Source organism: Quercus lobata, chromosome 12 (assembly GCF_001633185.2).
Source record: "Quercus lobata isolate SW786 chromosome 12, ValleyOak3.0 Primary Assembly, whole genome shotgun sequence".
NCBI classification, from domain to species: Eukaryota; Viridiplantae; Streptophyta; class Magnoliopsida; order Fagales; family Fagaceae; genus Quercus; species Quercus lobata.
Genome location: NC_044915.1, coordinates 26,581,710 through 26,606,995, shown reverse-complemented (window position 1 = coordinate 26,606,995; position 25,286 = coordinate 26,581,710). Strand labels below are relative to the sequence as shown.

At 34.8% G+C, this 25,286-nt stretch overlaps 3 protein-coding genes and 1 pseudogene across 5 annotated transcripts; all 4 read right to left on the bottom strand.

Annotated features, from left to right (window-relative positions):
• Positions 1–603: 603 nt before the first annotated feature.
• Positions 604–8,510, bottom strand: LOC115971269 (transcription factor MYB3R-1-like). Of its 3 annotated transcripts, none has more exons than XM_031091081.1 (12): positions 8,312–8,510; positions 7,422–7,611; positions 6,839–6,893; positions 6,603–6,660; positions 5,348–5,442; positions 5,104–5,207; positions 4,775–4,903; positions 2,852–4,562; positions 2,069–2,409; positions 1,584–1,698; positions 1,260–1,496; positions 604–951 (listed from the first exon to the last, which is right to left on the bottom strand). In XM_031091081.1, exons 2-12 carry the CDS (start codon positions 7,496–7,498, stop codon positions 826–828), a joined length of 3,048 nt encoding a protein of 1,015 aa, XP_030946941.1. In that variant the 5' UTR covers positions 7,499–7,611; positions 8,312–8,510; the 3' UTR covers positions 604–825. The 3 variants fall into 3 exon arrangements, with proteins under 3 accessions (XP_030946941.1, XP_030946943.1, XP_030946942.1); XM_031091083.1 differs by having other exon boundaries at positions 2,069–2,406; XM_031091082.1 differs by having other exon boundaries at positions 7,422–7,607.
• A 1,536-nt stretch (positions 8,511–10,046) lies between these two features.
• On the bottom strand, positions 10,047–10,411 carry LOC115970457 (annotated as a pseudogene).
• Positions 10,412–15,126: 4,715 nt separating this feature from the next.
• LOC115970456 lies at positions 15,127–16,058 on the bottom strand. Its single transcript, XM_031090089.1, has 3 exons — positions 15,900–16,058; positions 15,506–15,714; positions 15,127–15,385 (listed from the first exon to the last, which is right to left on the bottom strand). The coding sequence occupies exons 1-3, from the start codon at positions 16,056–16,058 to the stop codon at positions 15,127–15,129; spliced, it is 627 nt and encodes a 208-aa protein (XP_030945949.1).
• Positions 16,059–18,017: 1,959 nt separating this feature from the next.
• LOC115971963 (la protein 1) lies at positions 18,018–23,296 on the bottom strand. The gene is made up of 10 exons (XM_031092091.1): positions 23,120–23,296; positions 22,912–22,990; positions 22,377–22,526; positions 21,519–21,661; positions 20,952–21,100; positions 20,392–20,493; positions 19,895–20,306; positions 19,414–19,561; positions 18,492–18,570; positions 18,018–18,372 (listed from the first exon to the last, which is right to left on the bottom strand). The coding sequence occupies exons 1-10, from the start codon at positions 23,279–23,281 to the stop codon at positions 18,273–18,275; spliced, it is 1,524 nt and encodes a 507-aa protein (XP_030947951.1). The 5' UTR covers positions 23,282–23,296; the 3' UTR covers positions 18,018–18,272.
• Between the last annotated feature and the right edge of the window lie 1,990 nt (positions 23,297–25,286).

Here is a 25,286-nt window from a genome sequence, read left to right as displayed (position 1 = left end):
AGCCTAAAATTTGAAAAATATACCGACTTCAAATTGTTCAAACCACATCTTATACACTACACCACATATGTGACCGCAAAAATAAAGTACAATACAGTTATGATTTTGTCTAAACTCAACCACAGCGCACTAAATGGCCCAAAACCACAGCGCACCACAAACAGCCCTCTCCCCGTGTGTGTTTGATTTTTGTAAGTTCATGCATCCTGAGATCTAACTAGTAAATCCAATTAAGTTGAAAGCATAATAGTGCAAATGCGTTCCATGCACTTTCAACTTTTTAGGTGAACAAGTTTAAAATCTACATTTTTTAATAAATTCAGATTTAAAATGGGTATACTCCTTACTCAAACTTGTCTTTTCTCATTCTTAAGGACTAAAATAAACTAGATGGGCCGAAATGAACAAGAATAAACAGAAGAAATGGACCGAATACTACTTTTCAGCTTTTGACAAAAAATTGTAATGCTGAAATCCCAGGTTACCTAAATTGTAACAAATGTCGTTTGAAGAGTGAACAGTTGTTTTGTTTCACGAAGAAAAAAAAAAAAACCCTAACATAGCGGAAGCTTGTTTGCGGGAAAGTGATACGAGTATGATGCATCATCTTCTAATGGAGTTTACCTGTTGTGATTATGAGGCAAGGGTCTGTTTGCAAAATAAGGTAACATAATTTGGAAAGAATACACTTGTACAATCTTCTGTAAATTAATTAAATCGAGATCCAGCAATGAAACAGCAAAAGAGAGAGAGAGAGAGAGGACTATGTATATATTAACTTCAAATTATGACAGCAATAAGGCTTTTTAGCTATAGAACGAACCGCTATCTGCAACCCTTCAACAGATAAGAAGAGGGACTTGAGAAGCTTAAAGCATTTGAGGATCTGCCATTTTCGGTTCCCTTTGCAGGTGTTCCACATTCACTGAAGTCAAGGATGCGACACTCCGTCTGCAAACATTTCAAAAAATCTATTCAGCAGATTTCTTGATATCTATCAGGGAGTCTATTACTGGTAGATAAAAGGGATTATTTTCTTCATGACCATTTTCCATAATGTTTTGAGTTATTGTAGGCCTATTTTCTTCATAACCATTTTCCATATTGTTTCTATTATTACTATAGATGGCAGGCTTATTTGCCTCAAGTGAATGGGCCATTGTTGTCTCAACTCTGTGGATATATTATATATATAAATATATATATATATATATTTTTTTTTTCTTGAAAAAGAAAAACTTGAGCAAAAATGGTCATACCAAAACATTTGGAGCCAAATGGGAACGGTTTCCCAGAGGATCATGTAGCATATGACTGTTCTCTCGGTCCAGATTCCCCTGGCTGATGGATTTTCCCTTTAGTAATGTTTTTGGAGTTTCATTTCCCAAAACCTCCTGGGCATTGGCATATGCAGCAGCACTCTGCTCACTTATCTGTTTCATCAACCCAATGGCATCATAGCTTCTATCCCCTGGGCTCATAAAATACCCTATATCCTGGAAATTATTTGCAAGTATTAATAAAGAACCATAGAGTATATCAAACACATACAGAAAACACTATTCAACCAAAACTTGTAATACCTCGATTGTAATGTCAGTATCAACCCTTGGGCCAGGCAGAAAAGAGTTTATGAACCATGGGGATTTCCATGCTGAAGGGGATTCAATACTTCTTTTAAATGGAGTTCCTCCAAACCTGAAAACACCATCAGCAAAGCAACCACAGTCAGAAACAATCATGGTCAATCTTCAATGATCAGCAAGAAATCAGCAGGGGACACTAAGCTCAAAGCTCAGTGTCACAAGAAATCAGGCACAAGAACATTCAGGCTGCTGGTAATATAAAATTTTCACATAAAATTTCTACTTGCATATGAAAAAAAGTTCTTGATGCAAGGGCAGGTTCAATGGTTGACAAATGCTAAAGGAAGAATGTTTCTGATTTCACAGGCTAAAGCTTTCCATACCGCCATCATTCCCAGCATTATCACCAATAGTCTCTCAAAGCAAACACTAGAGCAATAATATGGAAAATGATAACAAAAGGAAAAGTGGCTGAATCTTACATGCCAAAGGTTTCAAAACTGGCATCATTCCCAGCATTATCACCTCTATTCTCGAGGGGAACTGACAAAGAAGCAGATTGTAGGCATGTAACTGCAACTGAATGACTTTCATGTTTCTTCCCACAAACAGTAGGAGAGCTAACAGGTGCACATGGATTTCCAAATGATGATTTGTTAGGAATTCCTTGATTTGATGCAGCCCCCAAGCTCCTAGATTGTTGATTTCTTGGAGTTCCAGCACTTGAACCTAATAATGCTCTGTCTGCTTTGGACCCAACTTGATCGGGAGAATGTAATAGCAGATTGTTCATGTCGTGTTCAACAAGCACTCCAGAAGACTGCTGAACCAGAAATAGGTAAAAATTAGTGAGAGAGAGAGAGAGAAAACACACACAGGTAAACATAATGACTCTATTGAACAAACTTCAGTTTTATCCACCAATCCCCTCCGTGACACTGATAATATAAAATTGGTGGGTTGGCAATTAAAGGAAAAATGATAAAGCTGTACTAAACATGAAAAATCCAAATTTCAAGAAAAGAAGAATCAACAAATTAATCAAAAAGGAGAATAATAATACAATTTTTTTGGAAGCCCAACATTATAATCAACACCATGAAGACAGTCAATATCACACTTGGAAGTTACATACTAGCTAATTAGCTAGAGCCTACCACATCTTAATTTGACAGATTTATACCAAAGTAAAAGGGGTCTTAACTAATTTCTTCATTCTTAGAAAACCAATGCTCAAAAAATTCAAAAACGAAAAAAGAACTCACAATGTGGGCAGCTCCTTCATCCCCCTCTTCAAAGGCATGATCAAGATTTTCTTTATCATCAATGGAAGTTCCAGAATTCCTCTTACGGTTAGATGATGGAGAGAGCAAAGGTGCTTTTTGGGTCCCATTGTCAGCAAACATAACATCTAGACGTGAAAAATCTCGGGTCAAACTAGACGTCATGTCAATCTCAAGTTTTTTGTCAATTCTTCTATCTGACAATGGAGATAATAAGTCACGATGCCGTTTCTTCAATATGGATGGTGTACCTGTGAAAGTTTTAGCAGCACTTTTCAGCACAGCATCGGGACTATCATCACGAGATGGAGAATCCCACAACCTAAATGGGGTAAGGCAGTTCATAGAAGACATCATAAGCTGGCGGATTCCAAGTGGACTATATTCTTGCTGCTGCATGTCACTACCAGACTGTACCAGATCACAGCTGAAAAATGGAATATCCAAGCTTGGGAAACGAGGAGGTTCATAACATAGAGCTCCAACATCCTGCGGTTCTGTATGTACATGTGATCCTTCACCCAGAGAAGGGCAAGTATGGTTTATGTCTAATCCTGAACCAAAAGAATTTACAGGGACTAATTTTGAAGGTTCCTTTACAAAATCTGGTTGTTCTTGCAATCCTGTGTTCTTTGTACCATTATTGCAAGGGGAATTGGGAGAGTCCTTGGTATAGACAAAGCCATCATGAGCACTAATGACAAACTCTTGTTCTTGAGTTTCAAATAACTGGTTGGGTTCATCACTGTATATAAGTGTACCACCATCAACAGATATAAGTGACGGTGCAGGCACAAACTGCTGAGAGCACGAAGTTCCGATTATATCAGACCTAGGAGGACAATATGATTGTGAAGCTGAAGTTGCAACAGTTTCAGATATCATACCGTTTGATGATTGACAGCGAAATGAATCTGTGCCTCCAACTGAGGCAACCATATTTGAGCCTTTTGTGAGATTTCCAGTGAAAAAATTACCATCATTCATTGCCTCTGAAAATAGGACTCTACAACACTCATCATCAGGTATCAACATGTGCTCTGCTTTATTATAGGAACCCATAGCCATATATCCCATTGAAGTAGAAGCTTGGCAAGGAACATTCACTATTTCATGGCTTTCATTAGTACTTATACAATGAGTTTGCAACTGTGATGAGTCCTGCCCCAATTCCAGTGACGAGATATTTGGTAACCCATGTACATTAAATTTGTTTTCCCTGCTCACAGAAGCTCCAGCATCATGCGAGAAATTTTGCTCAAGCAATTTGTCAGGGCAACCAGCTTCACAAGAAATATCTGGCATTGAAAAAGCAACATCTTCCAGAGATGTGTAATATTGTTCAGAACATGATAATGGACTGGAGTTTTGCTCCTTTGCCAAACCAGATTCTTGAGTCAATGGGAGTTCCTCTATGTTATGTAAAACTGCATTGGCCATTTCATTTGCAGACTGAAAGCAACCTGCAACGGTTGAATCTTGACTGCATTCTGAAATTTCCTCACCTTCTATCCCTTTGAGCCCACTATCATCTCCACTACTCTGCATCCTTGAAGAAGATGAAAGCATGGATTGATTTCTATGTCCAACATGAGGAAGGACTGGGTAGTGAGCAAGTAAACCTGATGCTAGATAAGAATCCAATTTCTTTTTGACAGAACTGTTCCAGTGATTTTTAATAGCATTGTCTGTCCTGTTGACCACATGAACACAGATATATCAAAACACAAGATGATTGCAAGTATCAAATGCCAGTCAAATGAGCAGATTGTTATAGCATAAAACTCAACATGGAACAAAAGATGGAAGAAATAGAGCATATTAGGAACAGAAAAATACCTAGGAACACTAAAATAAAGAAAAAAATGGAAAGGTGCAGCCTCTTATACAACTAACTATATTTACCTTCCAGGCAAGAACTTTGTTAGCTCTGCCCATCGGTTCCCATAGATCTGATGAGCGCGAATCAAAGCCAGTTCCTCTTCTTGGGTCCATGCCTCTTTGTTAATAGAAGGATTAAGATGATTGTGCCACCTGTAATTGGTATCAATTTACATGAGTACACATACCATACAGTTGCTGGGATACAACAACAAAATACAATTTCTAGTTGAAGAGTAAAATTATAACTATCTGTTTGCCACAGGCTTTTTTGTTCAGCTTTTAGCTTATTTGCTTATGTACAATTTTTTAAAACCTCACTTTTTTTAGGTACAAGTATACTTTAGGCATACCTTTCCCGACATTGCTTACCAATACGTCCAGGTAAATGCTGAGCAATGGTCGACCATTTTTTTGGACCATACTTCTTCACCAATTCAATAATAACTTCATCCTCCTATTTACATTTACAAAAGTAACCAGTAAGGTCATGTTAAACCATAAAAAGCACGTTTTTATATAGTCAACGGCAATGCAACTTTGGTGAAATGCAGAGAGGGAATTGACAGAAAACCAGAACCAGCTATTGTAGGTCACCTCTTTAGACCATGGACCTTTGACAAGCTCTGGATTCAAGACCTTCTGCCACCTGTGAAGGCATTGTACGTCGGTACGGTCCTTAAAACACTCCGCTGCAAAGAGAAATTTTACAATTAAAGAATATGAAACATTATGATAAGTCAAAAGTACCACCAATTAAAAAATTGGAGCACTGGCTGAAGGGTTTGGTCATATGTAACAGATATCAAACAAAAAGTGACTTTCAAAATTTAGGCAATCAAAGAACAATGCTAATGCTAAAGATGGTTTGGGACTCAAAAGTAGTACCAACTAGGAAATGATAGTAAATTGGCTGAAATAAACATTCTCCCTCATTTGTTGGTCCAAACTCCCCCTTGGGGGGTGCAACACAGGATTTTTAACTTTGTTTTTTAATGGGAGGTAGAGAGGAGAGTTGGAGACAATGTTTGAACTTAGGACCTCTTACTATGATACCATGATAAATTACTAATTGTCCCAAAAGCTTAAGCAGTAAGGAAATGGAGAAATTAATCATTATTCTATCATTTAATAATTATTCTTAATATGGTTTTTTGTTCAATTAAGTTCACAATTTTCCATAAGGCTTCTATCTTGACTTTGTCTACCATAAATTAGGGGGAGGGGGAGGTGGCATAAACATTTTTTCCATGATACTCACCAAAAGGAAGGAATAAGAAATTCATATAACACAAATTGATAGTGAGAAGAGAAAGTTATCTGGAACAATTTTCAGAAGTAAAAGCTTGAGCAGGACTCAAATTTGCCTTAAATTTCATTGAACTTATATAGAGTAGGCAAGAAAACCTAACCAACAAATAGAAGTGTTAGTTTTGAAACGATTCCTCCCTTGTTGGGTAATCTAGTGTCCACTGTTTGAAATTGCAAATTAAAGTTATTGTTTCCTTTGCTAATATCCAATAATAGCCATATTTGTTCTTGTAAAAATTAATTAACCAGAACATTATCATGGGCCTGAAAAACTCTAGGCCATCTATACAGCTACTCATTGTCTCATATAGTGTGTAAATTAATCAGTAACCAATAGCTCATAAATCTATAATATACAAAATATATGCAAATCTATACAGCAAAATGTTTGAAGAACTTAAGAGGGCATATATACAAAGAAAATAAATAAATAAACAACTAAAAGCAAAAGGAAAAAATAAATGCTTAAGTATAATGATTCCCATAATTTGTTATAAAATAAGCTTCCAAAGATAAACACACTGGTAACACGCAATAATACCTATTTTTTTCCAGTTCTTTCCTTTAAAACGCTGAACGGCCTTCTGCAAAATCTCATCCTAAAACACAAGGAAAATTTATGCATTCACATACCCAGAATATAACAAAAAATATAATGTTATACAACTAAACAATTATAATCATCACAGAAGCACAACAATGAATTAAGAACTTGTTATATTGATTCCATTAATATAGCAGCAACAGTGAAAAGTAGTAAAACAAAATAGACTTTACCTCTTCAGGTGTCCATTGTCCTTTGGTAGAACGCCTTGTAGGACCACTAGTCCTCCTAAAAAAGATAAATATAATGTTAAGAAAAATTCAGTTGCTATATTGTCTATTCCTCAATCAGAGCATAGATAATCCCTGATATGAGTAAAATTGAGATAGCATCTTTGAATTTGTTGTACTAGGAAGCAAGGTTTCCAAAATAAAAATATCAATAAAAAAAAGAGTTCCTCAATAAGTCAATCAGATGTTAAATTTTGTTGTTTGTAGTTCTATAAAAACACAAAAAATTTAGAGAAACTGTCTCTCAACAACTTCATTTTTTACATCACTGGCATAATACACTAGAGAAAATCCCAATATTGCATGAATTCAACGACATTAACTCTATATCTATGAGAAAAGGTGCTAAGCACCAATTAAAATGTGTTTCAGCTAAAGTTATAAAGCAAGCACAGAAATGAACTTGAGACAGCTTAGCCCTTATCGATGAAAAAGGTTCCAAGATATAATAAACAAGAGGAAGAATAATGGCTACATTTTGAGGTTACACCTAAAGATGAAATAACCAAACAGGCTATTAAATTACCCTTGTAGAGCTCGCATTCTCTGGCTAGCATCCCCGAGCCCATCTTGGGTGGTAGAGATTTTCCGATCACCTTCCATAGTTTCTTGACAAATAGGTAAAGCTACATACCCCAATTCCAACACGACAACAACTATCTCCAGAATATTCTCTCCAAATCATTATCTTCTACCTACGCAGAGGCAGTAGCTACCTTTTTGCACAGAAAAAACAGAAATCATAAAATTAATAACCCAATTGTAAAATTGATAGTAAGAACAAAGCATTAGAAAGAGTTAAATCACCGATCCAAAGCTAAAATTAAACACTAAAATCAGTAGCAGCCAATCGATCATCGCGAACTAAAACTAAAATTCATAATCTCATATAATGATTTTTTTAACAAACAATTAAAACAAAAAAAGCTTCATATATAAAAAATAGTTGTCCATGATATTTACAATTCCTCGGCTCAGCGAGTTTAAATGGCGATCTTGCTCAGAATAATTTGCTAATTACACGACATTTTTAGAGAGAGAGAGAGAGAGAGATCGGTAACTTAAAATTGAGCTAAATAAGATTCAAAACACGAAGAATTTACACAAAGAAACATGAAACAACATAGTAGAAATCAAAACCTGTGCTATGCTTCCGACAAAACATTGAACATGTCTCAAAAAAACAAAAACATAAAATCCATCGAACTCAAGTACGGTAAAATTATCATAAATTCGAAGCTTAGGTTACAGATCAAACAAAAATTCCATCAGATCAAACCTTAAAAAAAAAAAAAAAAAAAAAAAACACACAAGCACTCGCCAAAGTAAATTTAAACTGATAAAAAAAAAAAAAGTTGTTTAGGTTAAAAGCAAAGGCACAGTGAGAGAGTGAGAGTGAGAGTGAGAAAAACTCACCGAACTGAGCTTCAGAATCAGAAAGCGAAGCGTAGAGAATCAATTTGTTGGGAGAGGAAGTCGGTGATGGGATCAAAACGGTGCGCATTTGAAGATCCAAGTGAGCGATTTGGGGAAAAAAAATAAAAGAAGAAGAAGAAGAAGCTCTCTCAGTTTTGGTAACCAAAAAAAAAAAAACTCGATCTGCTAAATGCCTTTTTTTTAGAGAGAGAAAGAGAAGAGAGAGAAAGAGAGAGAGTGAAACGGTCTGGTGCTCTATTCATTCAAACATAAAGGGGCGGACTCTTGGACTTTCAAACCCTATAGGCTAAACCTCGAGCAAGTTTTGCTTATTTGGACGGTTACGATCTCGACACGTGGACTATTCTGTTCTGATTTCTTGCTGGGTCTTTTTTTTTTTTAAAAGTTCAACGGACAAATTAATTTTTTCTCTTTTTCTTTTTCAATTTTTTTATTTTCTTTTTTAACCCACTTACTAAAAGTAATAATTCGAAATATGGCACGGGTGCTTTTGACCTTTATTTTCATATTAGTGACTTCACCGACAATAACTAGGGAGTTTTTGAAATTTTATTTTTACTTTTTATTTTTAATTTTTAGAAACAAACACACACAATAAATAGAGAAATTCCCATAAAAATAAATAAATCAATAAATTTCATAATTTTTGAATTGATTTTTTTTTTATAATTGTGAGTGATAGGAAAAATATTTGTTAGTCGAAGGATATCAATTATGGAATTTGAAGGAAAAAAAATTGTGAATGTACCATTTATATAAGGACCCCACCATAAATAAGCCAATAATGCAATTACTCACCGGCTTGACTACCTATGAGTTTGAGTACTCTTTTGAAAAAAGTATTTGGTCCTGAATGATAAATAGCAGTCAATTTAGTTTTCCAAACAAAGTAAGGAATTTGAAATCTTTTAGAACTGTTTGGTAGTGTATTTTAAAAAACAGTTTTTAATGTTTAAACAACATTATATGTATTTTCACACACTTTTTCACTTATATGTATTTTTAAAAAATACAAACAACATTACTATAACAAGTTAACAACATTACTATACGGGAATTTAAATTTGTCTTAATATTTAATATTTTTTTTAAATCACCTGGGAACGCCTGATGAGATACAACAAACATAAATAAGATTTTATATGACAAACTAGGAATTTTAAAATTTTAGTAGTTCAACCCTATTATTGGCGGGATTAAATAATTTTGTGTTGGTAGTTGTATTTTGGACATCCCAAAGTAATTGACTAGCCTCAGTTTCATTGTTGTAGTATTAATAAATAATTGAAAACAAAGTCACTATAATAAGAATTAAGGAAATATGATCAATTTTAATTTTAGAAAAATTATTATTATTATTATTATTATTATATATGCATGCTACACAAGTGTAGAGTTTATTTTAAATAGGTATGACCCCAGGTTCAAAAAAAAAGTGTGCAAAGCCCAAAACAAATGAGCTTAAGCAATTGTATTATTCTATATATATATATATATATATATATATAGAACTTTACAAACGCATCTTCAAGTAATCAATTATGCAAGCAAACAAAAGATCTTTTGTACATGTGCCTTCAAAACATTAGATGATTCCCAATCAAACAGAAAGAATCCACAAAAGTCACCTTCTTATCTCAATGACACACTGTTATTTTATTTGTCTTTACTCTTTCTTCCACTTCAACCAAAAAAAAAAGGGTTGAGTTTGTAATTAGAATGAAGAAGAGGCCCCTTTGAAGATGAGGAAATTGATAGTTTCTAGTGAATAATATATGAAAGTTCCTTCGAGATGGGTAAGAAGCATCTGAAGCTTGTGCCCACCACACATTGCCACCCAGGGCCATACATTTTGTCAAACTCCTATAGAGAAAATAAGAAAGAAATAAACAAAGTTAACGAAAACAATGAAGGAAATATTAGATAACATAAGCATTTTACCTTCTTTATGTAGGCAGCAATACTTTTGCAATCAAAGACTTCATAGAGATCAAGAGCTTGGGAAGCAAAAGCCATTGCTTGAGCTTGCATCTCCAATGACATGTCTGTATCTATTACTACAGCTTTTCCTTCCAACATATCTGTGTCTCTCTCACAGGATCTAAGTCAAGCTAAAGAAATTAACCTAGCAATGATTTGATCTTTTATATCTCCTCCAAAAGTGAGATGAACATATATATATATATATATATATATGATATATCTCTTGCTTTCCCAACCTTCATCACTTCCAACTATAAGGAACAATTTAATGTACCATAGAGAACTTTTTTTTTTTTTTTTTTGGTAAACACCATAGAGAACTTTCCTTTCTTGGATCCTTGCCTTTATTTCAGTCTTCATTGTAACTCACCCCCACTTCCCCTTCCTTGGCTTAATTACACTATAAACCTCAAAATTGAATTTTTGTCTCAAATCAAATTTTTATTTTTATTTTATAGCGATTATAAAAATATGTTGCTAACCCCATAGTTCGAACTATTTTTTCTTTAGATCTGCACTTTGTGCATGAGGAGATATCAATTCAGCTACAAGGCCCTTGACAATTACATTAATGTTCAACCCATTATTTAAAAATAAAAAATAAATATAAACCTTTAATGAGCTCCTATCAAATAAATGTAATAGAAATTCATGTAATTTCATACAAAAAAGAAATCTATTGTGTAAATCACAGATGTTATTTTGACACGTTGATGATTGGAAAACAATTTACACTTTCATAAATCTTAATACATAAGCATGGCTTAATGAAAATTATTGTTTTTTTGGGTTGTTTACATGAAATACCAGATGGTGTTCATATGAATTTTTAGAACTTGGCCCGTTTAGTAATGTTGTTCTAGTAACATTATTTATATTTTTTGAAAATATGTACAGGTAAAAAAATGTATGAAAATAAATGTAATATTATTGAAACACTAAAAATTATTGTTCAAAATACACTCCCAAACATCCTACTTCCAACATGGGTTTCTCAGTGACAGAGTCAAAGATTTTAGTGTAAATGACAACTGGACAGGACTAAATAAAATGTCGGTAACAAATTTTATCACAACAAAGTCTCTATTAGGTTTGGCCGGTTCTGGTGGGGTCAAGGGGCAACTTTGGTCAACCTTGTGGCTCCACCCTTGGGTTTCTACTATTGTTAGGGAACAGAGACTTACCAAGGGTCCAAATTATTATCATGTGAAACAATTAGGGTACATTTCATCTCTTGTATTGGGAGTGGGATACACCTAAAAGTCATATAAAAAAAATGGTAGGTTGTGTATTGTAGTTAGTTCAATAAGTGAATTTTTTTGCTGTCGAATTTGATGGTAAAAATCAATCATCGTAAAAGCAAGCATTATAGATTTAGTGAAAGTATAATGGACTTATTTGCAAAGAGAAATAATATGTCCACAACATTTTCACAACAAATTTTAAGTGATAGGTTGTTATTAATTGTTACTAATAGGTAAAAAAGTAATTTCAATTGTGGGTTTAAATTAGAACCAGTAAATCAGTAATGACTTAACACCTCTAATTTATTGTGAAAATATTGTAAATATAATACTCTTCATTTGTAAAAGGTGAAGACCAACTTACAACAAAAATAAAATTACTTTAGGATACTTTGTTAAAATTGGCAAGCTAGGGTTTATTTTATGGTAATCCTCATTTTCTCTTCCCTATAAGAGGGGAAACATCCCATTATGTAGAGATCTTCAAGTGTAAGAAAAAGCTTTTAAATAATTTAATTGAAAATCAAAATAAAGACACAAGCCTTATATCTCTTCAAATTTAAGGAAAAATGTTTATTTTTTGGATGATAGAGTCCATAAATGGATAAAAGATTTTCCTTGTCAAAAAGATGAATGATAAAAATTTATGAGAATAAGTTTTAAAGTCACAAAGAACTATGGAGTAAGGAGAAGGCAATATTTCTAATTAAGTAGCTATTGTAATGAAAATACTCAAATTCTTAAAATGCCAGGTACAAATTATCTCAAGGATAAAGAGGAAGAGATAAATTCAAGTCTATCATTTCCAAGCCATAAATAAAGAATATATATATATATATTTATATATATATTGACAAATGAGGGTGTCCAGATTTTTTCGATTATTTGATTATTCTCTTGAATGTATGCAGTCTCCTCATCCCACATGCATCAAATTATTATAGGGAGTAATCCCATAGATTTAGCCTCATGATGCTAGCAAGAAGTTTTGAACTCAAGTTCTCATATATGTATCTCTTGGGATATTTTTAATTTCCTTGTATATAACCTTTATAGTTAGCATTCTCATGGTCATTGGAGTTGAGATCAATAGATGTAGGTGGTGGAATACTCTTCTTTTCCAAAAACTAATGCTTATGAAGAGTCACATCTATTATTTCTGAATAGTATTGTTTAGAGTTTTCAAAATAAAAATCTGCCAATTCCATAGCACTAAGAAAAGATTGTTTAGCTTTATCCTAATATATATAATAGGCCTTGTAACAAGCACCTTTGAAGCCATTAATTTGAGAATGGCATCGCTGTCATGATGTGAAGATTCTTGGTTGGAATCCTTTGAACACCGCATTCACATTGTTTAGGATTCATAGATTCCCGTATAAATATTAATTTTTTTTAGCTACTTGTTTAGGAATTCTTCATGATAGTTCTTGCTAAGATAATACACAAGAAAAGTGTTAGAGCTTTGAAGAAATTCACCTTCGAAAATATAATTTGCAATGTTGTTGTACCTTTAAATAATCTCTTCAATAATTTTTTACTGTTTTCAAAAAAATTTTAAAAGTTTTATTATATGTTCTAATAATAAAGTATTCAGCTACAATACGAATAAAAAACTTTTTATTGCTAATTAATTGACTAAAAATTATTTTACAAATATAACATAATCACATTCATTTGGTTTAAATTTACTAGAATTATATCAACACATTAATTATTCTTTTTGATGCTTTTTGTAAGGTCACAGTTTGACTCCCAAACCCAAAAGATGGATGAACTTAGATTCAAAGAGCCCAGTACAATAAATTTGTAGAGAGTAGGTTGGAAAACTGGGCTTTATTGAGTTAGACAACAAGTAAAGTGGATCTGGATGACAAGAAAATGAAGATAGACTAGTTTAATCAAAAGAAAATCGTCATCGGTACAATCCGAGGAGATCAGTTCTTATATATTTCTTCTCAAATTTAATTACAAGTTCAACTCTTGATTGCTACAATGTTTTCCTCTTAATTTCTCGATCTCTTCCCTTCAAGTCCTTCTATTTTATACTATCTTCCTTTTTTCATCTCTACCCTCCATGTGTAGGGTAGATTGCTAGTGTTGATTTTTATCCCATCAACACCTTCCTGAAATCTCTGGTAGTAGTTGTAAGGCTAAAAATTACTGTTCAGGTATCACCTCTACATTAATGCGACCAGTTGGTTAGGTGCAGAGCATTCAATGCAGTAGTAGCAGCTTTCTCTTTAAATATTTTATACTTATCCGTGTCAATAGAATCTCCTAGAACGTTGCCCTAGATAGTAGACCACCCCTTCGGACCTTGGCTTTAATCAGCCAAGGAGGCATTTGTCCTCAGCCCACCTTCATGGACCCTTATGATCAAAACTAACCTTTTCACTTACAAACATGGACTCCCCTGATGATGTTCACCCCTTCTTGGACTACTTCACATCCTCAGATTGGGCCCCCGGCCCAATATATACATAGATATATATTGCTAGGCCCAACACCTCTACAATAGCCCCTTGAAATTCTCCTTTCTGGCTCCTCGGGAAGAAAGGAGGATTTCAATGTCATTACAATGACCTCGTATCTTATCACACATCATCTCTATCTGTGCAGGTATCTTTTTACGCGCCTTCATTAAATTCTTGCGGCTCCATATTTTCCACGTTTTACTGCACGATGCGGATCCAACGGCTGAGGATTTTATTAGAACTCGGGCGGGAATTTTCCTGCATGTCACCCTCTCTTTGATATAAAAACTACCTAAACACTTCATTCACCTCACTTTAGCACTCACACACTGAACTTGCGCACTTATTCAATCTACTCGTGCCCTCACAAATTCTGAAAACTTGTCCAAGGAGACTTTTCTTCTTTACGTAAGTCTTTACAAACCTTTCCATTTATTTTTCCATCTACTTTTCTTTTTTCTGTGTCTATTCCTCCTCGGTCTTCTTAGTTTCTCTCTTACTATCTTAGCATCTCCAACCCTTCTCCAAATATGGGTAGATTTACTCACTTGGTAGACTCCGCAGAGAATATAGAGAGCTTTAGAGCTCAGTATAGAATTCCGCCAGGAGTGTTAATTAGGTATTGTATGGAAGGGAAATGGCATGAGAAAAGGCAAGAGGGATAAGTGGTAATCCCAATGATTGCCTTTATAGAAAGAGGGATGAGAATCCGTAAACAAGATCGAGATCTTTGACTGCTATGAACCCCCCTCAGTGGAGGCCGAGGACTCAACTCCGAGCTAATGCATAATTGCAGATACCAAGCACTGCCTAGCCATAGATTGACTCTCAATTAGTTCCTCACTCTGGTCTCCGGACAAATACTTAACTTTCGAATGCAAGGTGGAAGAAACGGCTCCCAAGGCATAGAGCCAAGGCCTTGCCACAATGGTGGTGTAGGGGGAATAAGCATCCACTACAATAAAGTCCACTTCGACCACTTCGGACCTCGCCTGTACTAGTAATCTAATCTGACCCCGTGGAATCACAACTTTCCCATCAAAGCTTACCAATGATGAATCATAAGGTGCCAAGTCCTCATGTTTCAACTTCAGCCCTCATATAGATCAGGATACATGATTTCTGCACCGTTGCCCTGGTCTACCAACACTCTCTTCACATTATAACCTCTTATCCTGAGGGTGACCACTAAAGCATCATCATGTGGCTGTATAGTTCCAATTTTATCCTCATCCGAAAAACTCAATGCCGGTCGAATCTCCACCCTAGCCCTCTTCGACTCAGAATTAGAGTCCTCGGCGGGTGGCCGAGTTACAGACATCACCTTGTAGGGATGAGAATCAGTTCTCCTAGGAGTAGTAAAGATGACATTAATTGTGCCCAAAGGGGGCCTTAAAGAAGCATTCCCCTAAGCCCCAGATCCTACTTGGTCTCCCTGCCCATTGGATTGATACAAAAACTGCTTTAACCTTCCATGTCTGACCAATTGCTCCAGATGGTTCCACAAAGTTCTACAATCCTCGGTGATATGTCCTCGTTCCTGGTGGTATTGGCAATGAAGACTTTGGTCGCGCCTCATGGGGTCTCCTCCCATCTTGTTTGGCCATTTGAAGTATGGCTCAATCTTGATTTTCTCTAAGACTTGATGTACTGGTTCTCGGAATACCGTATTAACCACCTGAAGAACCGTAGACTCAGATTGCCCAGCAAAATCCCTTCGAGGTCTGTTATTATTGTATCTATCCGACCTAAAATCCCTCTTGTCCTGAGGGTAACCTTAGCCTTTCCCTTCCCTTGCTGCTAATCTTCCTCAACTCGCTTGTACTCGTCAATACAGTCCATAAGCCGATGCATACTCCTTACCAGCTTCTTAGTCAAGGACTTTCTCAAATCATGCTCGGCAGGCAGGCCGACCTTAAAATTCCTTAAAGCCACATCATCAAAGTCTCCATCGATCTCGTTGAACATCTCCCAATATCTGTCCGAATACGTTTTCAAAGTCTCCCTTTCTCTCATGGACATAGATAATAGGGAATCTAAAGGCCGAGGAACCTTACTGCACATAATAAAGCGAGATTCAAACGCCCGAATGAGTTCCTTAAAAGAATCAATTGAACTTGATCATAAGCTATCAAACCACCTCATGGCCACGGGCCCTAAGTTGGAGGGAAACACCTTGCACACAAGGCCTCATTCTTGGAGTGCACAGTCATTCTCTGGTTGAAGTGGCTTACGTGTTTCACAGGGTTTGTTTGACCATTGTACATGGTGAACTTGAGCTGAGTGAACTACCAAGAAAGTCTCTCTCCTTCAATTCTGCGCGTGAAAGGTGATCTGGAAATTTGGTTGAGCGCTCTGCTCATCACATCATTTCCCAAGCCTTTGGAAGATGAGCTCATGTTCCTGCGCTTATGGCGGTAGTCCTCATCATACGAAAAAGACTCGCTAGGAGGAGTTCTTGACTTGGGTCTATAACTACCATCCTCCTCATCGTCAGAAGAGAAATCAGAATTGGAGGGAATTCGCCTTTGCAGGTCGTGGCGCAACTTCCTCTTTAGATGATCAATCTCCAGTTGCATGGCTCTGGTGTTCTCCTTATGAGAAAGGTGGCTCCCGCTTCGAGACTGGCTCCTACTAGTATGGATGGTATGCACACTAATCTTCCGATCCCTTCTTTGCTCAAGATTAACAAAATGATCTCGACGTTGGGACCCTATAGATTCCTCCAGATTCGGACCTGAACCTACCATAGTTAGACGTCAAACTCACTAAAACACAATAATTCCCCATAAACGACGCCAATTGTAAGGTCACAGTTTGGCTCCCAAGCCCAAAGAATGGATAAACTTAGGCCCAAAAAATCTAATACAATAAATTTGTAGAGAGTGGGTTGGAAAACTAGGCTTTATTGAGTCAAACGAAAAGTAAAGTGGATCCAGATGACAAAAAAATAAAGATAGACTGGTTTAATCTAAAGAAAATCGTTATCGGCATAATCCAAGGAGATCAATTATTATATATTTCTTCTCAAGTTTGATTACAAGTTCAACTATTGATTGCTACAGTGTTTTCCTCTCAATTTCTAGATCCCTTCCCTTCAGGGTTTGCCTTCTATTTTATACTATATTTCTTCTTTCATCTCTACCCTCTACGTGTAGGGTAGATTACTAGTGTTGATCCTTGTCCCATCAGCACCTTTCTGAAATCTCTGATAGTAGCTGTAAGGCTGAAAATTATTATTCAGGTATCACCTCCACATTAATGCAACCAGTTAGTTAGGTGTAGAGCATTCAATGCGATAATAGCAGCTTTCTCTTTAAATATTTTAGGACTTCCTTTTATCCTATGCTTCTGTGATGCTTATCCGTGTCAATAGAATCTCCTATAACATAACCCTAGATGGTTAACCACCCCTTCGGACCTCATCTTTGATCAGCCGAGGAGGCATTTGTCCTCGGACCACCCTCATAGACCCTTATGCTCAAAACTAACCTCTTCACTTACTAACACGAACTCTTCTAATGATGTTCACCCTACTTGAACTACTTTACGTCCTTGAATTAGGCCCCCGACCCAATATATACATAGATATATATTGCTGAGCCCAACACCCCTACACCTTTTATGAATATGATATGTTTTAAATTTAATTTTTGCACGAGTTTATTAACTATTCTTCCAAAAACATTTCTTGTATTGCTTTTATGATAAATCTGCTACTGTTATCTAAAGCATTCATTTCAGAGTTAAAGATTTTAGTTCGTCTCTCTCTTTTAAGAAAATAGACTTCAACAAAAACATTTTAATAACTTTGTTCCGCTAATTTGAGTTCTTCCAGCATCAAAACAAATTATTTTTCTTTTTCAAGTCTTTCAAAAAGGGTTTCTTTTTCTTTCTTTCTGAGAGAGAAAAAAGAAGGATTTCTCAGAGTTCTTCTATATAATTTCTTCATAATTACGACTTCCTAAAAGACAATTCATATTTACGAATGGTAACAAATAGAACCAAATAACAAAATTTGTTTAGTACATTGATAGTAGAAGGGATCGTTCAAAAAAAAGGCAATTTAGCAAAATTATTCAACACATTTTATACTATGAAAAGCATAAACTTATATAGCTAAGAGACACCAGGTGATCCATAAGCAGTGCGTACTTATTCACCAAAAGTCGAAAGGTGTCCAGAAAAAAATGATCGATAACCGATTTAAGCTTCACTGATGGCAGATGGCTCTTATTAAGCTCCAACTTTCTGAGCTTTATTTGGCCGACCTGTTCCAGAGTCGTTTTCTCTAGAGCGGCCATGTTTCCCACCTCTATTATTGTATCTTCCTCCCCTAACAAGTGCAAATAAATTTTCACAAAAAGTGGGAGTAGTATAAAGTAGGGAATTTGCAGGTAAAACTTTTTGATATAGATGAACGTGAAAATTGGTTGGATTTACACTCATACTAACCTTCCTCTGTTGCCCTTGTTATCCCGGCGCCTATCTTGATTATTACGGAGAAAGCTCCAGTACTCCTTTTCATCATCACCTGAAAGCATAGTGGGCAGAACACTCTATTAGTGACTCAATTCATAACATGCATAATAACTATAGTAATAAATTTCAACAAGGGATCAAACAGGCAACAATTGCATTACATGGGCTTAGGTTTTAGACAGTAAAAACAACATAAAATGTGTCACTATTAACAATCACGGATCCAAATAATCTCCAAATGAACCTCTACTTCAACTGTTTGCAATGCCCAAATCACCAAGACTTTAGTGTACATTGCCTCATCTCATTAAAAGTCAGAATAAAGGTTGGCATGGCAGTAAATACGCTCAAAGGAATGTAGAAAAAAGACCGATAAATGTCATACGATAAATGTCATACACCCGTGAATGACACCACTCAGATGCATTTAATAAATTATTTTAGCCCCCTGAATAACAAAAAAGAATGACAGCAGCCATTCTTAATTTCCCATAAACATACATAAACAGAAGTAGTTCCATAGGTTAATTTCCCATAATTAATGAAAAGCCCCAAGAAAAGAAAAGATAATATCAAACCTTCAGCAACAAACTCAATTAGGAACCGTCTTACTGTACACAAAAAATAGTTGCATACCAGTCCACATGTGCTGCTATGTTTTCTCATGATTTACATCTCAACATCAATAGCAAACGCCAAGGTGAATAGCATCTCACTCTGTTGCATATTCATAAATTTTACCATTTCCCAAACTAGCTATGCTAGCCACTGACATGGTAGTTGAACATTCTAAAGACTAAAACTAGGAAAAGAAAATTAATCATCATGCAAGCATTACTGAACTTCTAACAAACATTTTATATGCGTGTGTGTGAAGATAAAAATTGCTGCCTACCAATTACTGGTTCTAGAGTGGCAATGAAATTCTTCACAGGGAGACCCCCTTGTTCAGCAAGGACAGCGGCAGCACGAGCTTTCTGAGCTGATTCAGGTTGTTCAAACCGAATGTATCCCGACTCTTCTCCAATCTTGAAATCAATGAACTTCACAGGAAAATACAAAAGCACATACAGAGATATGTCAGAATCAAGTAAAAGAAAGCATAGTCCCAACCATTTGGGGACACTAACGGAGATCCTTTTCACCATCATGATCAAATGACCCAAGAAAAAGATGAGCAAATTTGCCAATAAGAGCACAGTCCACTTGGATTGGCATAATTATTTATGTTTTAAAATCACAATAGGATGAAAACATGGGTAAAGAGAGCTTTGAAGGATATGACATGAAAAATCATGACACTAAAACAAAAGGTGTAACATATTTCACGTGTAAAATCTCAAGCAAGGAAGTAGGAAGGGGAATCCACAAGATACCTTGACTTTGCCAAACTTTTGAAAGATGACCTTCAGATCCTCACGCAAAACAACGTTCATGTCATCCTTGTAGACAGAAGCAGCAGATTTCTCTTCTTTATCACCACCTGCTTCAGGAGAATCCTCTACATCTTCAGTTTCTTTTTCTTCACTTCCCAAACCATTGTTCTCATCAACATTTTCTTTGTCATCCTTCTCAATATTCTCTCCAGGGGTTTTTTCATCTGTGCTAACATCATCTGCAACCATCTTTTCAGTTTCTGTATTCACATTTTCTGAGGAATCTAATCCTCCATCTGTTTTGCTAATAATTTTAACACCATTGGCTGTGTCATTAGTATCATTTTTTTCTGTGGAGCCACGATTTGACTTGCTCTTCAATGTAAATGCAACAATTAAGCCTTTTGGGTAGCTGCAATCATTATATATGGAGTTAACCACGTTAACAAATACATAGGCTGGGAAGATGGTAGAAAATAGTGATATCAACTACTTACTTTGCTTCTGCATTTGAATTATTCTTACGATTTGAAACCCCAAGGGAACGAGACTTCTCATATTCCTCCGCCTCTCTAGCTCTCTCGATATCAAAATCCCTCCTGAAACAGGAAATTTCTGTTAGAGCACATATGCCAGGACAAAGGTACCATCCCATAAGCAAAATGTCAAATAAACATTAAAGAATTTGACTTGAATGATAAATTCTTCAATCAGGAAATATCACATTACACAACATGAGCTGTTTTTTTTTTTTTTTCCAACTAGTTAATAATAATAGTCTTCTTAGGAGGTGAATGAACTACAAAATTAAATCGCATGAAAAATTCCACAGTTTTAGCTGTTCTCTTTTTTGGGTGAAGAGAATCAAGAACATCAACATCATTAGTGATGATAGCTCTCAGCATTGCCTCTGACAGATGAACAACATCAGACCACTAAAGTTACTTGTGAATGTTTTAGTTCTTTCATCAAGTATACTCAAATGACATGAATTTCAATTTTAAAAACAATTCCCAAAGAAAGACTCTTAAAACCCCCAGCTAGAGGAACAGCTTACTTGGGTTTTAGTTCTAATGTCACACCCACATAAACCAAACTTTGCTTCAAAACCTTTTCAGCATCCTCCTCTGTAGAAAATTCGATCAAAGCAGTGCCACAAAAGAACTTCTTATCTCCAACATGACGAGGCAACCTCACACTATTAACCTGAAACAAGTTAAACCAAACTCTTATAAACAGGAGTGTAACTAAAGCAGCATATCTTTTCTCAGTAAATTGAGACACAAGATCTAAAAGTCTAAAAAAGCAATTGAGTTCATCTTAGCATAAAAATTCAAAGAACTAATATTTCAAACCAACTTCATAATAAACAAAATCCGCCATCCTAAAAAATATAGAGAACTCAATTTTTTCTAATCAAGAAATGTATCCCTGGTCCAAACCTTATATGTGTGTAACACTTTTGAGCTCTATTTTTTTCTTTTTAAACTTAACCCACAGTAACTGCATATAACTACTAAAAGAACAACAGAGGGAAGCATGCCTCCAGAGTATTGATGCCAAGATAACTTGTTACAATCTTCGTTTCTTACTGACAAACAAATGATATTGGGACAACCAATACCTTGGCAAATTCATTAAAAAATGTCTCCAAAACTTCACGAGTCACGTTGTACTCAAAAGGTGATGCAGCTATTGTTTTTATGTCTAACTGCTCTATTACGTCTTCTGGCTTTAGAAGTTCTGTAGTCCTACCCACCTTTTTCCCTGAAATACAAAAACCAAGATTTTTTTAAGAAAAAAAATATATATATAAGAAGTGTTAATCCTCAGAACAATCAATATAGACGTAAGCTAAACAATCAATATAGATACAAGCTAAATTCATATACACTAAACAAATAATACCAATAAAGTTCAGCCCTGTAATTGATTGACAAGATATAGAGGGAAAAAAAAAAAAAAAACAACAACAATTATTAAATATTGATAATGAATTTCAGGGGAAAACTGAGAAATTCAACTAACTGAAATAGCTGAATCAAGAAAAATCTTGCAGGATGGTTTAATATTCACAGGCCCCAAATGATAAAAACACATGATTAGATGCCTTTTCCCAACATTATCTCGTTTTTTTTTTCAGGACATATCTAATAAGGAAAGGTTAAAAAAATAAATAAACTTTAGTAGATGGTGACATTGCTCATCATAGTCAAGTTTATGCAGACAAATTCACCCAAAATAGAAAAAGAAATAAATTTTTATGTTCTCCCAGCTCACAAAATACATAGAAGCTAAATCCATCTAAGGCACAAAACTCTGTCCAGTGTTTATCAATTTTCTCTTATTCCAATACAAGGACAGCATTACAACAAATATTTACACGTATATTCTATTTCCTTTCATTAGCTGCATTATCTTGGAAACCAATATGGAATACAGGAACAATAACAGCCTTGAAAATAAAAAATAAAAAACTCACCATCTTCAGAAAGTTTTAGACAAGTAGAAGTTTTAAGAGTTTCGGCAACCGCCTTAACAGTATCTTCAGGGACCTCATCAGGCTTCATGTTCCCCAAATTGAGATGACCTCTCATCCGAGAAAACGAACATATCAATGCCAAATCCACCACTATACTCTCAGTCAAGTTCAACAAAAAAAAAAAGGGATGCATTGAAACAATACTCAAATAATATCAATACCCAAAATCCCAAATCCCAAAACAAAGAGCTCAAAATACTCTGAATGGTAAAAATAAAATATATATATATATATATATATATATTTTCACAATAGTACTTCATTCACACTTAATGGCAAATTAGGAGGATAGAAGCATACTTTTACACCTAACCTTGCTATTTTCTCGGAAAATCTTGCCCAGGAAAATTTTCCACCAAAGCAAACAGTGCTTTAGTATGTACCAACACAAACCCACGTACACACATATCATATATTTGCATACAGAGAGAGTATAAAGCGAAAAAAAAAACAATGAACTGAAGAGCAAGGATACATCCATCTTCGCTCTCACTGATGGTTTTCTTGAGAAAATTGTCCCTTGGAAGATTGCTATCACTGAAGTAAAACTCAACCTGTAAACAAGAGCACCCAAGAAAAAAAAAAAAAAAAACCCATAAGCATTCAAATATACATAACACGAATTTCGAAGCCTATGAAAGCGAAACCAAAAAAGTAGCAAGAATCAGTGGTGTTTGTTTGACCTGTCGGAGAACTTTCTTTGCAGTTTCTTCGTCCAACGAATGCGTTGCCATCGCTGTACAGAGAGAGCTTGAAAAGAGAAAGCGATAGCGAGAGAGAGAGACACACACACAGAGAGACAGAGGGTGCTGTGTTAATTTGTGTGTTAGGGTTTTGTAGGACATAATATATTTGGGGGCTTTATGTATATATAGTACACTGTGTTTGAACTGATAAGTAGACCGGGCTTGTGAGTTAAGTTTCTCTCTACGGTTCCAATTCCTTTGGTTTTGTTCCTTTCCTTGCCACGTCAGCATGGGAACCAAACCGGGACCCACTTTTTAATTGTTTATTTTTTTTCCTAGTTTTAAAATTACCATATACTTTTAGGATATTTATATATTTTTAATTGTTCTAATCCTAAGTTTTATTCACCATACTATTAATTCATAAATATTTTTAAGTACTTTATGTGCTCGAAGTGTAATAGTTAGGTCAAAATCAGAGATGACTTCTATATATTTGTCTAAAGAGTAGACGATTCCTTTTTTTTAGTCCAATTATATAGACAATAAGAATAGATCTAGCATTTCTCTTTTTAGGATGCATATATAACAATGTCAATGATATGATTAGTGTAAAAGAGACTTTCAATTTTTTAAATTGAAATTGGAATATGTTCTTGTTCATGATTTGGGTAGATTACATTTTAAATTCCATCAATTAAAGTGGATTCAAATTTGCCCTTATGTTTTTAGAAATTTCAAATTAATCCATATACTCTAAAAGTTCAATTCAATTCAAACCATTAACTCGTTATATGTAAAGTTGAGTTGTGATTTGAAGTGAAATAATATGTATGTATAGTAGGCACGTGTTAAAATAGCTACATGTTAGAAATATCACTATAAATGGGTTTATGGTTTAAATTTAAATGTTTGTTTAAAAAAAATATATATATATATAGCTTAAAATGTAAAAGTTTTAAATTCAAATATTTAATTGGTATGGGTAGAGAACTAAAAGAGTATATACTAAATATATCTTTATTGTTAATGATATTACAATGTTTTGGCAGTCTAAGGAGTTTATTTTCAAAAAGACATGGTTGTCTTAGATTTTAGGATTCAAATCAATAATTTTGATTATAAAAAAAGTCAATAAATTTGAAGAATAATTACTTCTAGTTATGCAATTTTAACATGTAATATATCAGGTTTTAAGTATTTTGCTCTAATAAGAACACTTGTATTATAAATTAAACATAACAACACGCACATAAATGATTTCAAATCCACGTGTTAATTATAGACTATTTGAAGCCATTCATGAGTCATTCAAGTCATTTAAAATAAAAAGTAAAAAAAATTCAAAAAAAAAATGATTTTCTTAGAGGTTTCCATCCAATTGAATCATATATTTCTCAAAATCATGAGAAAATTAGTATAATTAAAAAAAAAAATTATGGTCATTTAGGTAAAAACATCTATCACTTTTTGAGGGCTAATGCAAAAACACATGCAGTCCTAACATGGTTTGATTTTTCATATTTAAAATTTTATTCAATGTTCATAAAGAATTTAAGATAAAAAATAACATAATAAGTAATTTGTAAATAACCAAAACTTATATTATGTATATTCCTTTATAATAAAAACAAGGACAACCAGTGCACGAGTACCAAGCAGCAAGCTCCATCCCAGTAGTGCAGCAGTGACTAGCGAGAACCGCAGAGAACTGAAACCCCTTGAGATCAAAATCAAATCAATAGATGCTTTTAGAAGGAAATCTTTCTAAGATAGTAAAGCGTGTGCACAATCACATGGGACTCTGCACGGTCGGTCATGTACTCATGTACCTGAATTGAATGAAATTTTTTCCTTTTTTTCCCAAGCCAATTGAGAGATTTTTCATACACATGCCCAGAAATTTATGACACAATCAAACTGCATCTTTTTAAGTACTTATTACTGCTTAGGCAGAGTTCTGAATTTTCAATTACTTTAGAAAATTGAAACGCTCTTTATATGGTTGTATATAGACTTATAACCAGGGTTGTCACTGTCTTAGGCCATTGTCATCAGTCATTACAGCCCATATAAACTAGGCCCATATGGCCGAATGGATCCTTAAAGACAAGAAATGTACCCAGCATTATATATAGACTTCTTATTAATCTCTTATCGTTGC

Coding starts and splice junctions, on each gene's coding strand:
- LOC115971269 (XM_031091081.1), bottom strand. CDS start 7,498: ATGGAAGGTGATCGGAAAATCTCTACCACCCAAGATGGGCTCGGGGAT. Junction 6,894..7,421: donor AGAATGCGAGCTCTACAAGG/GTAATTTAATAG, acceptor TATCTTTTTTAG/GAGGACTAGTGGTCCTACAA. Junction 1,497..1,583: donor ATACTGACATTACAATCGAG/GTATTACAAGTT, acceptor AATAATTTCCAG/GATATAGGGTATTTTATGAG.
- LOC115970456 (XM_031090089.1), bottom strand. CDS start 16,058: ATGTCCATGAGAGAAAGGGAGACTTTGAAAACGTATTCGGACAGATAT. Junction 15,715..15,899: donor AGTCCTTGACTAAGAAGCTG/GTAAGGAGTATG, acceptor ACGGTTCTTCAG/GTGGTTAATACGGTATTCCG. Junction 15,386..15,505: donor CAATTGGTCAGACATGGAAG/GTTAAAGCAGTT, acceptor TACTACTCCTAG/GAGAACTGATTCTCATCCCT.
- LOC115971963 (XM_031092091.1), bottom strand. CDS start 23,281: ATGTCCTACAAAACCCTAACACACAAATTAACACAGCACCCTCTGTCT. Junction 21,101..21,518: donor TTTTTAATGAATTTGCCAAG/GTATTGGTTGTC, acceptor AACTTGTTTCAG/GTTAATAGTGTGAGGTTGCC. Junction 20,494..20,951: donor ACATTAGAACTAAAACCCAA/GTAAGCTGTTCC, acceptor TTCCTGTTTCAG/GAGGGATTTTGATATCGAGA.